The 14,482-nt window shown below is 44.5% G+C and overlaps 1 protein-coding gene across 5 annotated transcripts in view; it reads left to right on the top strand.

Moving 5' to 3' along the window:
• Nucleotides 1-14,482, top strand: part of IKZF2 (IKAROS family zinc finger 2) — a 149,938-nt gene that overhangs the window by 104,085 nt on the left and 31,371 nt on the right. For 4 of the 5 annotated variants that reach the window (XM_063933147.1, XM_063933146.1, XM_063933144.1 and 1 more), the window contains one exon: nucleotides 10,406-10,675. In XM_063933147.1, coding sequence (XP_063789217.1) covers nucleotides 10,406-10,675 — 270 coding nt within the window. The remainder of the gene's footprint in view (nucleotides 1-10,405; nucleotides 10,676-14,482) is intronic. The other variant, XM_063933145.1, reaches the window with a different exon arrangement.

Here is a 14,482-nt window from a genome sequence, read left to right as displayed (position 1 = left end):
TACCTCAGATGGCAGATATAGACGCCGACACGGATACTGACTCCAGTGTCGACGGTGAAGAGACGAATGTGACTTCCAGTAGGGCCACACGTTACATGATTGAGGCAATGAAAAATGTTTTACACATTTCTGATAATACGAGTACCACCAAAAAAGGGGTATTATGTCGGTGAGGAAAAACTACCTGTAGTTTTCCTGAATCTGAGAAATTAAATGAGGTGTGTGATGATGCGTGGGTTTCCCCCGATAACAACTGATAATTTCTAAATGTTATTGGCATTATATCCTTTCCCGCCAGAGGTTAGGGTGCGTTGGGAAACACCCCCTAGGGTGGATAAAGCGCTCACACGCTTGTAAGGGCTCTACCTTCGCCTGAGATGGCCGCCCTTAAGGATCCGGCTGATAGAAAGCAGGAGGGTATCCTAAAAGGTATTTACACACATACTGGTGTTATACTGCGACCAGCAATCGCCTCAGCCTGGATGTGCAGTGCTGGGTTGGCGTGGTCGGATTCCCTGACTGAAAATATTGATACCCTAGATAGGGACAGTATATTTTTGCCTATAGAGCATTTAAAAGATGCATTTCTATATATGCGTGATGCACAGCGGAATAATTGCCGACTGGCATCAAGTCTAAACGCGTTGTCCATTTCTACCAGTAGAGGGTTATGGACACGTCAGTGGTCAGGTGATGCGTATTCCAAACGGCATTTGGAAGTATTGCTTTATTAAGAGGAGTTATTTGGGGTCGGTCTTTCAGACCTGGTGGCCACGGCAACAGCTGGGAATTCCACGTTTACCCCAGGTCGCCTCTCAACATGAGAAGACGCCGTATTATCAGGCGCAGTCTTTTCGTGGACAAGCGGGCAAAAGGTTCCTCATTTCTGCCCCGTGACAGAGGGAGAGGAAAAAGGCTGCAGAAATCAGCCAGTTCCCAGGAACAGAAACCCTCTCCCGCCTCTGCCAAGCCCTCAGTATGACGCTGGGGCTTTACAAGCAGAATCAGGCACGGTGGGGGGCCCGTCTCCATGAATTTCAGCGCGCAGTGGGCTCACTCGCAAGTAGACCCCTGGATCCTTCAGGTGATATCTCAGGGGTAAAAATTAGAATTCGAGACGTCTCCCCCTCGCCGTTTCCTAAAGTCTGCTTTACCGATGTCTCCTTCTGACAGGGAGACAGTTTTGGAAGCCATTCACAAGCTGTATTCCCAGCAGGTGATAATCAAGATACCCCTCCTGCAACAGGGAACGGGGTATTATTCCACACTGTTGTGGTACCGAAGCCAGACGGCTCGGTGAGACCGATTCTAAATCTAAAATCTTTGAACACTTACATACAGAGGTTCAAATTCAAGATTGAGTCACTCAGAGCAGTGATTGCGAACCTGGAAGAAGGGGACTACATGATGTCTCGGGACATCAAGGATGCTTACCTTCATGTCAATAATTTACCCTTCTCACCAAGGGTACCTCAGGTTTATGGTACAGAACTGTCACTATCAGTTCAGACGCTGCCGTATGGATGGTCCACGGCACCCCGGGTCTTTACCAAGGTAATGGCCGAAATAATGATATTCCTTCGAAGGAAGTGAATTTTAGTTATCCCTTACTTGGACAATTCCCTGATAAGGGTAAGATCCAGGGAACAGTTGGAGGTCGGTGTAGCACTATCTCAGGTAGTGTTGCGGCAGCACGATTGGATTCTCAATATTCCAAAATCGCACCTGGTTCCGACGACGTGTCTTCTGTTCCTAGGGATGATCCTGGACACAGTCCAGAAAAAGGTGTTTCTCCCGGAGGAGAAAGCCAGGGAGTTATCCGAGCTAGTCAGGAACCTCCTAAAACCGAGCCAAGTCTCAGTGCATCAATGCACAAGGGTTCTGAGTAAAATGGTGGCTTCCTACGAAGCAATCCCATTCGGCAGATTCCACGCAAGAACTTTCCAGTGGGACCTGCTAGACAATTGGTCCGGGTCGCATCTTCAGATGCATCAGCGGATAACCCTGTCACCAAGGACAAGGGTGTCCCTCCTGTGGTGGTTGCAGAGTGCTCATCTTCTAGAGGGCCGCAGATTAGGCATTCAGGACTGGGTCCTGGTGACCACGGATGACAGCCTGCGAGGCTGGGGAGCAGTCACACAGGGAAGGAATATCCAGGGCTTATGGTCAAGCCTGGAGACATCACTTCACATAAATATCCTGAAGCTAAGGGACATTTACAATGCTCTAAGCTTAGCAAGACCTCTGCTTCAAGGTCAGCCGGTGTTGATCCAGTCGGACAACATCACGGCAGTCACCCACGTAAACAGACAGGGTGGCACAAGAAGCAGGAGGGCAATGGCAGAAGCTGCAAGGATTCTTCGCTGGGCGGAAAATCATGTGATAGCACTGTCAGCAGTATTCATTCCGGGAGTGGACAACTGGGAAGCAGACTTCCTCAGCACGACCTCCATCCGGGAGAGTGGGGACTTCACCCAGAAGTCTTCCACATGATTAAAAACTCGACAGGTATTGCGCCAGGTCCAGGGACCCTCAGGCAATAAGCTGTAGACGCTCTGGTAACACCGTGGGTGTACCAGTCAGGGTATGTGTTCCCTCCTCTGCCTCTCATACCCAAGGTACTGAGATTGATAAGATGGAGAGGAGTAAACACTATATTCGTGGTTCCGGATTGGCCAAGAAGGACTTGGTAACCGGAACTGCAAGAGATGCTCACGGAGGATCCGTGGCCTCTACCTCTAAGAAGGGACCTGCTCCAGCAAGGACCCTGTCTGTTCCAAGACTTACCGCGGCTGCGTTTGACGGCATGGCGGTTGAACGCCGGATCCTGAAGGAAAAAAGGCATTCCGGATGAAGTCATCCCTATCCTGATCAAAGCCAGGAAGGATGTAACCGCAAAAACATTATCACCGCAATTGGCGAAAATATGTTGCGTGGTGCGAGGCCAGTAAGGCCCGACGGAGGAAATTCAACTGGGTCGATTCCTACATTTCCTGCAAACAGGAGTGTCTATGGGCCTGAAATTGGGGTCCATTAAGGTTCAAATTTCGGCCCTGTCAATTTTCTTCCAAAAAAGAACTAGCTTCAGTCCCTGAAGTTCAGACGTTTGTAAAAGGGGTACTGCATATACAGCCTCCTTTTGTGCCTCCAGTGGCACTTTGGGATCTCAATGTAGTTTTGGGTTCCAAAAGTCACATTGGTTTGAACCACTTAAATCTGTGGAGTTAAAATATCTCACATGAAAAGTGGTCATGCTGTTGGCCTTGGCCTGGGCCAGGCGCGTGTCAGAATCGGCGGCTTTATCCTGAAAAAGCCCTTATCTGATTTTCCATTCGGACAGGGCGGAATTGAGGACTCGTCCTCAGTTTCTCCCCAAGGTGGTTTCAGCGTTTCACCTGAACCAACCTATTTGTGGTGCCTGCGGCTACTAGGGACTTGGAGGCCTCCAAGTTGCTAGACGTTGTCAGTACCCTGAAAATATATGTTTCCAGGACGGCTGGAGTCAGGAAATCTGCATCGCTGTTTATCCTGTATGCACCCAACAAGCTGGGTGCTCCTGCTTCTAAGCAGACTATTGCTCGTTGGATTTGTAGTACAATTCAGCTTGCACATTCTGTGGCAGGCCTGCCACAGCCAAAAATCTGTAAATGCCCACTCCACAAGGAAGGTGGGCTCATCTTGGGCGGCTGCCCGAGGGGTCTCGGCTTTACAACTTTGCCGAGCAGCTACTTGGTCAGGAGCAAATACGTTTGTAAAATTCTACAAAATTGATATCCTGGCTGAGGAGGACCTGGAGTTCTCTCATTTGGTGCTGCAGAGTCATCCGCACTCTCCCGCCCGTTTGGGAGCTTTGGTATAATCCCCATGGTCCTTACGGAGTCCCCAGCATCCACTTAGGACGTTAGAGAAAATAAGAATTTACTTACCGATAATTCTATTTCTCATAGTCCGTAGTGGATGCTGGGCGCCCATCCCAAGTGCGGATTGTCTGCAATACTTGTACATAGTTATTGTTACAAAAATCGGGTTATTATTGTTGTGAGCCATCTTTCAGAGGCTCCTCTGTTATCATGCTGTTAACTGGGTTCAGATCAAAGGTTATACGGTGTGATTGGTGTGGCTGGTATGAGTCTTACCCGGGATTCAAAATCCTTCCTTATTGTGTACGCTCGTCCGGGCACAGTATCCTAACTGAGGCTTGGAGGAGGGTCATAGGGGGAGGAGCCAGTGCACACCAGATAGTCCTAAAGCTTTCTTTAGATGTGCCCAGTCTCCTGCGGAGCCGCTATTCCCCATGGTCCTTACGGAGTCCCCAGCATCCACTACGGACTATGAGAAATATAATTATCGGTAAGTAAATTCTTATTTTTTGATGGCTCAGTGTACACAAACTTTGTTTAATACTCAAAGTTATTAAAAATATTGTATTAAATGACCTTCAGGCTGTGTGTATAAGGTGTATATGAAACATAAATGAATTATGTGAATGTACACACACTTTGTTTAATGCACAAAGTTATAAAAAATATTGGCTAAAATTACCTTCAGCCTGTGTGTATAAGGTGTATATGTAACATAAACGCATTCTGTGCTTAGATTTAGGTCCCATCACCATAATATCTCATTATGGTATGCAATTATTCCAAAATACGGAAAAATCCGATATCCAAAATTCCTCTGGTCCCAAGCATTTTGGATAAGGGATACTCAACCTGTACTTCTCTTCCTTTGAAGACTGTTTCCCTCCTGAACTTTGTTAAGACCCTTGGTATATTTGAAAGTTTCTATCATGTTCCCCCCTTTCCCTTCTCTCCTCCAAACTATACATGTTAAAATCTTTTAGCCTTTCCGGGTAAGTTTTGTGATGTAGGCCATGCACCATTTTAGTTGCCCTTCTTAGTACACTCTCTAATGTACTTACATGGTAACTGCACAGATAGAAGCACCTAGAGACACCCACTAGACAAGTTTGTGACATTTAGTAAATATAATAATGTTCGGCAAACCTGAGCAGAACTTGGTGCCTGTTCTGCCAACGTTTGCCAACTGTTGGTGAATTAATATTCCGTAAAAATATAGGCAAATTTACACTAGTCAGTAAGCAAATGGTAGTATTAGGTACAAATAAGACCATATACTGTACAATGGTGGTCATTCCGAGTTGATCGCTCGGTAGCAGTTTTTAGCAGCCGTGCAAACGCTATGCCGCCTCCCATTGGGAGTGTATTTTAGCTTAGCAGAAGTGCGAACGAAAGGATCGCAGAGCAGCTACAAAGTTTTTTTTTGTGCAGTTTTAGAGTAGCTCAAAACCTACTCAGCGCTTGCGATCACTTCAGACTGTTCAGTTTTTGTTTTGACGTCATGAACACGCCCTGTGTTCGCCCAGCCACGCCTGCATTTTTTCTGGCACGCCTGCGTTTTTCCAAACACTCCCTGAAAACGGTCAGTTGACACCCAGAAACGCCCACTTCATGTCAATCACTCTGCGGCTGCCTGTGCGACTGAAAAACATCGCTAGACCCTGTGCAAAACTACTTAGTTCATTGTAATAGTACATCGCGCGTGCGCATTGCACCGCATGCGCAGAAGTGCCGTTTGTTTTGCTTCATCGCTGCACAGCGAACGAATGCAGCTAGCGATCAACTCGGAATGACCCCCAATGAACTATAGTAAAATCCAGCAACAATGATTTTGACATTGTGGGGCAGATGTATTAAGCCTGGAGAAGGCATAAGGAAGTGATAAAGCAGTGATAAGTGGAATGTGATAACGCACCAGCCAATCAGCTCCACTGTCATTTTTCAAATCCGTAATGATTGGTTGGTGCGTTAACAATGTCTTAAGTCCGACTTGTACAGTTGGACAGTTGTATTTATGGGGCAGATGTATTAAGCCTGAAAAAGTGATAAAGCAGTGATAAGAGCAAGGTGATAACGCACCAGCCAATCATTACAGGTTTGAGGAAAAAAAACAGGTAGGAGCTGATTGGCTGCTGCGTTATCACCTTTCACTTATCACTTCTTTATCACTTCTCCAGGCTTGATAGATCTGCCCCTCTGTGTCAGTAAAGATAGTAGCAGTCAGTCAGTATTTAAAGCTGTTCATTAACAATTGTTATCAAAGGATGACAACCCTGGTTCTGCTGTCTGATGTAACGCAAGCAGAACTAGATTCCTGACGCTTTTCACTGGATCCATAATGGGTGTGGTATTGAAAGTCGACAGTAACTAGGTCGACAATGTCTAGGTCGACCACTATTGGTCGACAGTAACTAGGTCGACAGGGTGTCTAGGTCGACAGGGTCTTTAGGTCGACATGTTCTAGGTCGACAGGTCAAAAGGTCGACATGAGTTTTTAATGTTATTTTGGTGTCGTTTTCTTCGTAGAGTGACCGGGAACCCCAGTTAGTGCACCGCGTCCCCTCGCATGGTGCCTTCGCTCCGCTACCGCTTCGCTCGGCACAGATTATCGTTCCAATCGTAGTCCACGTGGATCGTTAAGTATGAAAAGGTTAAAAAAAAGAAAAAAATTGTGAAAAACTCATGTCGACCTTTTGACCTGTCGACCTAGAACATGTCGACCTAAAGACCCTGTCGACCTAGACACCCTGTCGACCTAGTTACTGTCGACCTAGACATTGTCGACCTAGTTACTGTCGACCTAGACATTGTCGACCTAGTTACTGTCGACTTTCAGTCCGGATCCCATCCATAATAGCCAGCCTTTGCTGTATAGAAATACCCATGTCGGATTTCAACAGTACAAGTAAAGAAGAAATAACTTTTTACAGTGTTCTCTCTTTTATTTTCAAAGATGTTTTCTTTTGATAAGTGAAGATAATCCCCGACCATGAGGCAACTGTTTAAAAAAAAAAAAAAAAAAGTCTTGTGAATGCAGGAAGAGGCAGTTACCGAGAATGTTGCTAAAACAGCAAAAGAAAGATAGATAGCGGAGACTTGCATAATGATGAGATGCTTGTCACATTCCCTTATCAGAGGCTGAGAACAAGAGCTTGTGAAACCAAAAATGACAGTGCCTGAATGTTCCCTAGCTGATGGACGATGAGCCCGGTAGTGTCCCAACATCATACTTGCCTACTTTTGAAAAAGCAATTCAGGGAGATGTGAAAGTAACACCTATCAGCGCGGGCGCGTCCTGTTACATCTGAGAGGCGTGTCATAAACATGACTTACATCCAAATGTAAATGAGCCCCAAAGTTACTAAGATCTACTTGTTGAAGAAAAGACACTGATATTTTGCAGGATTTGTTTGTGTATTGTGCTTTACAAGAGGTTCCATATACTGTAAGTGGCCACGAGAAACTTTATTTAAAATGCATGTAGCCATAGGGATCATTGTGCCTTATAACCAATGCAGGGAAATGGCACTGATGTTCCCATTTGAATTTATGTATGTGTGTTATTTTTTCCCCCCAAGAATGTAACAGCTGCACAGTGGGGTTAAGGTGCAATCAGGGAGATTGCTGTTCTATTCAGGGAGTGAGGGAGATTGCTTCTATTTCAGGGAGTCTCCTGCAGAATGAGGGAGCGTAGGCAAGTATGCCCAACATGTCACTGTAAGCTGTACAACACAACCGCGTGTCTTGCAGACATCTTTACATACAGTTTTCTAGTAGGAGTCGCTTCCCAAATCTGTGTTTCACCCAAAAAATTGTTTTCGGGAACGCTGAATGCAAAAGGACTCTATATAGGGAACCAGATGCCAGTGGCAAGTATTCAACAGCAAAGAGGGTGTGTCCAAACAATGCGGCAGATGTATTAACCTGGAGAAGTGATAAAGCAATGGTAAGTGCAAGGTGATAATGCACCAGACAATCAGCTCCTAACTGTCATTTTTCAAATCTGTAATGATTGGCTGGTGCGTTATCACCTTCTACTTATCACTGCTTTATCCCTTCTCCAGGTTAATAAATATTCCCCAATATATTGTAAGAACTTGCCACTTTAGGGATCTGTTTGAAAGAGAATATGAACCTAATTTGATCATTTGTGGGTAACTGTTGAACCCTCTGAGGTTCTGCTGTATTACTGACATACTATGGTCTGCTGCCCTCTGCACTTTCTAGTACTTACTATAGGTCTGGTACATGGCAGCATATTGTACTACTGTATATAGCCAGCATTAAAGCTTCCGAGTGCAGCATTAAACCTGATGCAAATCGAGAGATGGTCAGAAAACAGATTATTTAACCAGGCATATGGATATGTCGGTACTAACGCCTGTCTACGAGGTATTAGGTTGCCAAAAGTACATAAAGATGGCATCTAGGTGAGAACCATGCCGGGAAATGAATGGATCAGTCCCTCCAATACTCTTCAGTCTTAGGGCAAACTTTCGCAAAGTTAAGGGGTTCCCTAAGTTCACGTCTGTCAGGGCAGCATTGTGTCCCATTACTCCAGTTAATAAATAGTTTATGAAATCCTAGTACTATATTCAGTAATGAACATGAATGCGTTTGGTAAGTATCACAGTAATCCCCCACTGACCAACGCTGAATATTCATATATGGCATCCGACACAAAACCTTTCACGCACTCAACTATGCACCAAGCCATAAATGTGGTATGTGCTCCACGCCGCACATCCATTTTACTTTTAAACCAGCACTTTGCCCAGTCTACGTCGGAAACCCGTGCCGTGGCAAGTCAAGTTTTGCCCTGAAGTTGTTTCTTGAGCTTCATGGCTTGCCAGCAGACAGGTATTAGTAGTTTAACGCAGATGGCTAGTATATAAAGATTGGCCTACAAAATATCCCTGGCAAAAGAGAAGGCGCCATACGTAGTGCTTTCCCACAAGGTAGAGGTTTTAGTATTAGTCATTGCTGTGATATCTGATCATTTAAAGTAAAACCCAGACCCCAATTACAGATTATCATTATTCTGCCGTACAGCCAGGAACGCTCGGCTATAGCTGCTCTGGTTATTCCGCTTACCATAACAGCGTGGTGTGACAGAATTATTATTACACAGTTAGGTTCTGTACAGCAGTGAGGAGATCCCTCTTGCAGCATGTATCCTCTGTGGAGACATGCTGTTCGCTGCTCCATCCCTGTGGGAGAGGATTACAGGCACACAACAAGTTCTGGCGGCAGGATCTTTAAGTGGAAGGATGGAGATGTGTTGAACAGATCAGGGCTGCGTGAGGTCAGGCTCCACTCCCTCCTGCGCTGGCGGGGGCTGTGCACCCTCGTTTGTGGGCTTGTACAGCGACCACAAGGAGAGGGGGCAAACAGCTTGCAGCGCGCACCTGACAGCTGTTTGGTCCTGCTGGAAAAGAGCCAGAAAGCAGCAAGATGAAACCATACGGTGAGAAGTTATGAGGTAGAAAACTGTCAGCTCTGTCTGCCAGAACAGTCTGCCTCCTTCATTGATCTTTTTTTTCTTTTTCTTTTTTACTCGCTTGTGTCGTACTTCTCAATGGCGTTCTGTGTAACTAGTCTGCTGCTGCATTTCTTACCTGTAATCTCAGTATTTTTTATAGATTAATGTCTTAATGCCTTCTCCCAATCATTTAACAAACTTGCTTCATTTTCCTATTTTCTTAGCACCTGTACAGTTTCCTCCATCACCTCTTTCCCCACTACCTGTAATACATAAGACAGAAGCGCAGAGGGTCAAAGGCCTGTATAAAAGTTTATCTTGTCGGTGGTTTGCGTAAGCGTGCATCTTGGTGTCTTCAGCTATGCACTGCCTTCTACAATAAAGATTGCTCGCTAGATCCAGTTATTTTTGCATTAAATGGTACATTATGATTGGTGGAGGCACTTGTTCATGACGTTGAATTTTAAATGGTACCTTCTTACGATACCACTTCTTATCATATCAGCAGTTGTTCTCCAGCCATCTGAGGTTTCATGTAGTATATCACTACAAAACTTACTTACTTTTGTCATCCTCATCTTTATCTTCTAAAATGCACACAAAGGTGAAGTCAGGTTCTCGCACCATGCAAGTCGCCTCTAGTGAGCTATACTCTGTACATAAAGCATAAAACTTGTCATTGAGAGTCCAGCTGCAGTATACTTGCGTTATAACAGACAAACTAAGAGGTAGATGTATTAAGCCTGGAGAAGTGATAAAGAAGTGATAAGTGCAAGGTGATAACGCACCAGCCAATAATTTTGGATTTGTAAAATGACAGATAGGAGCTGATTGGCTGGTGCGTTATCCCCTTGCACTCATGACTGCTTTATCACTTCGTCATCCCTTCTTCAGGCTTAATACATCTGCCCCTAAGTGTGTTTGTATATGTGTGTGTGTGTGTGTGTGTGTGTGTGTGTGTGTGTGTGTATATATATATATATATATATGTGTGTATATATAATTGGAAATGGTACAAGTAATGTGTGCAACTTGAAGGTTTGCTTTCTTGCTTGTATTCCAGCAAACTCTGTGAAGCTGGAGAGGCACAGTGATGAGGAAGGAGAGCGGAAGTCCCTTCGCCGAGACACAACGCCGCTCCAGTCACAGGATGAGGAGAGCGGCCTAGAGGAGCCATTAGCTGAAACCAACGGGATCTCTGACAGCCGCATGAGCCAGGAGTTGTCTCTGGACGGCAGCATCCGGCTTCCGAATGGTAAACTGAAATGTGACGTCTGTGGCATGGTTTGCATTGGCCCCAATGTGCTAATGGTCCATAAGAGGAGTCATACGGGTAAGCAGCCAGAAGCCTACTGCCTGTAGCATCTGATGTTAATATTACCTGATACTATTGCCTGTCATTGCTTGCTTATACTCAGAGGCAGGGTCTCACCCGTTGTGTACCACCAGCATGTTAATAAATGCAGCTGACGGGGCTGGTACCTTACTAAGAATAAACACCATTCTCCCTTTTTACTCACAGAGATACTTACTGTATGGTCTCCTTCAATAGAACTACAATAATTAGATTTTCACCTTTTCAAACAATTATATTCATTTACTTCTACAGTGCTGTGTCTGTCCATGCTTGGGCACACTTCCCGTGAGAGTACTGTAGATAATCCTCCCGCATCCCTTCATTTCTGAAGCAAATTGAGCAGGTCTGTGGTGACGCGTTTCGCTGTGAAACGCGTCATTTTGATCCATGCGGCACAGTGTCATGAATTGTGGCATTATGCACCGGGGTGGGGTGGGGGGGCCGTGATGATGCACCTGCCCCCAGAAACTCTGAGAGGATAGTTTCAATATGTTGGGGACAACTGCTGTGGATGTTCACTGTCTGAGTGCAGTGCACTGCTGGAAATGTGCTGAGTAGATAGTATTGCAGTGCCTGAAACACTGCATGCCCTTTTATGCACCAGTAAAAATCACTTTCATTATCTCTACCTGCTCCTGCACTCACTGCTGTAAGCCCCTCTGATTAAAAAGGGTCGGTGTCATTAATGTGTTTAATAAGGTTCCAAGTATACATGGTTACTTGATAGGTTCGGGAGCAGTGCTAGGCTTGCAGTGGCCTAAAAAAAGGGGTGTACTGTACCTCCAGTCTGAGCTGTAATAAGTTAGTAAGTAATAATGTGGGATAACAGTTGAGCAAACTTTTTTTTATAGAAACCAAACATCTGCAATATGTTTAATGAAAATTGGTGTATTTGGAAAAGGTGCTGTAACCCCTAGCAACCAATCAGGTTGTACTGTACTAGTAAATAACTGATTCTAGTAAAGATTTGCAGGAATAGTTTGCAATAAAATTATCACTTTAATTATACAGTATGTAATGGACATGTTGGTTAATACCACAGTGGGTTTTGCCTGCATTAAGTTTATGGGATAATCCTATAGGGTAAATGGACTTTTGGGTACAGTACATATAGTTAAGAAATTTATGCACTGCCGCAAAAACTGTAATAATGGAGTCATTTATCTTAACCATTTCAATGTCACACTCACACTTAAGGGGGGAATTCAGTTAGCTGCAGTAAAACGGAGGTAGCCTCGGCCTTTAACGCCTGTGGCTATTCATTTGCACTCCCCTTTTCACCTGAAAGCCTTGTTAACGCCCCTTAAATTAGCGTGTTAAAGCAGGATAACGGGTGTTAATACACAGAATCTATGAAAAGTTCAGAGATGTGAAAAAAAATCCCCAATAAGGGCTACCGGCAGGGGCTAATTAAATAGCCCCAGGGGAACAATTAGCCTGCTCTAAATTCAAGCAGCTAATTGAATTCCCCCCCTTAGCGTTCCTGTCATTTACACAAAAAAAAGTCATAATTTTGTGATCTAAACCAATCTTCGCTGTTAGTGATGTCACTGATTCTTAGTGAATTGATTGGTTCTATTCACATGAATACTGGCTCGGCCCACAAATTGGCCAATCTCCACTATATGTAGACAACATGTAGACAATACGTAGTATACTTAATAGGAAAATTGTAAGTGGGCATTTTCCGATTGTCATGCAGTTTTATACACTCACACACTTTAACGCAAATATCTAATAGCCAATCATGTGGCAGTAACTCAATGCATAAAAGCAGGCAGATACGGTCAAGAGATTCAGTTGTTGCTCAGAACACACACCATAATGGGAAAGAAATACGTGACCTTGACCATGGAATGATTGTTGGTGCCAGACGGGGTGGTTTTAGTTTCTCAGAAACTGCTCATGTCCTCAGATTTACACACAAATAACAGTCTCTAAAATTTATGGAGAATGGTGTGCAACGCAAAAAAAAAAAAAAAATCCAGCGAGCATCAGTTCTGTGGACAAAAACACCTTTTGAAGGCAAATGAGAATGGCCAGACTGGTTCAAGTTCACAGGAAGGCAATAGTGACTCAATTAGCCAATGTGTTACATCAGTGGGCTGCAGAAGAGCATTTCTGAACACACGGCTCGTCAAACCTTGACGTGGATGGATTACAGCAACAGAAGTCCACCCGGGTTCCACTTATGACTGCTAAGAACAGGAAACAGGCTACAGTGGGCACCACGGTCAACAACACTGGACAGTTGAGATCGCCTGGTCATACGAATCTCAAATTCTGCTATAACATCCAGATGGTTATAGCAGAATTTGGTGGAAAAACACAGCTTCTCAACACGTCATCTCAGGGTGGTTCCAGGAACATGACAAGGAGGTCAGTGTACTGCAATTGCACCAGATGTCAGTATTATAGAACACCTACGGGATGTGATGGAACTGGATACTCACAGCCTGAATGTCCTCCTGACAAATCTGCTGCAACTGCGAGATGCTATTATACCATGGACCAGATGTCTAAGCAATGTTTCCAGACCATGTTGAATCCATGCCGCAAAAAACTTGGGCTATTCTGGAGGCAAGTGGATTCCTACCGTGTGCTAGAAAGGTGTTCCTGATAAGGTGGCCACTGAGTGTAACATTCACAGTTAGCCTCCTAAATGCACTTAATCTACGACTTAAACTGCACTGAAAGCATCCCCATGTCATGTAATGATTAAGGTGCTCATTACACACACAGGATTTTATAGAAAATAAGTAACTTTTTTGTAAATGAGCCATGGGCATGCGTGACAGATGCAACAATAGGCTATATGATCAACCCTTTTCCACCAATGTCCAGAATTTGACCCGGGATCTGGAACACTGTTCCATTGCAAATCAGACCCAGTACAGTCCCCATCGTCTCCAAGCGCCGTGAAATCCTGCTCTACCCAATGCTGTAATCCAACCCGAGTTGCCCATTTACCATGTAGCTCACCCGGGTCCTTCCCTGGTCCCACCCTTGTCACTACCTGAATTGGTTTCCCGGGTCACTAGACCCAGTTTTTTTTTTTTTTAATGAGCCGTTGCCACTGAGCCTTGACCTGAATTATCACGGCAAAAACCTGTATTTTAGCGGCAGTGGAAAAGGGGTATGAGTCAATATATCCTCCTCATCCCAGGAGCCCTTGGTGTAGGCAGCAGAAAAGCGCTCTCTATATCCAGAGCATAACAAGTGGCAGTTGTCAGGACGTGAAAACAGTCACCTAATTCTGAATTTATGGTAGATAGCTTAGTCACCATTCCACTATACTTGAAAGAATGGAATAGAACCTCATAGGTAAAACTAAGCCAATTAAGTGAGGAGTGATATAGGACACATCAATAACGATAGTTATTTATTATTTAATTACAATATTTGTCAGGTTTTAGGAACCAGTTTATGATGACGGTGCCCTGGAGAGATGTTATTAGGATTGAGAGTTACATGTAATGGTCTGACTCCCTATACGGGCACATCATTCTCCGCTGGCTGAGTACAATGGGAGCTGTAGTCTGACAGCAGCTAGAGTGCCAGTCAGGTTTTCTGCCTTGTATTAAGAAATGATGATGTAATTATGTATTATGTGTGTGCTTGCAATAGCTCAGGTAATATTACAATCTGATCCTTCAGGTGTTCTTCAGTGGAGCAGCCAACCCAAATCTATCCTCTTTAATCATTTTTGAAAGTGACCAGCACCAGCTAAATAAAAGCCTTTTATTGCTTTCCAGACAACCTAACAGAAACTATTTTTATTTT

The sequence above is a fragment of the Pseudophryne corroboree genome, chromosome 7 (assembly GCF_028390025.1).
Source record: "Pseudophryne corroboree isolate aPseCor3 chromosome 7, aPseCor3.hap2, whole genome shotgun sequence".
In the NCBI taxonomy this organism is placed as follows: Eukaryota; Metazoa; Chordata; class Amphibia; order Anura; family Myobatrachidae; genus Pseudophryne; species Pseudophryne corroboree.
The sequence above is the reverse complement of the archived record's forward strand: the minus strand, read 5'-3'. Positions and strand labels throughout refer to the sequence as shown.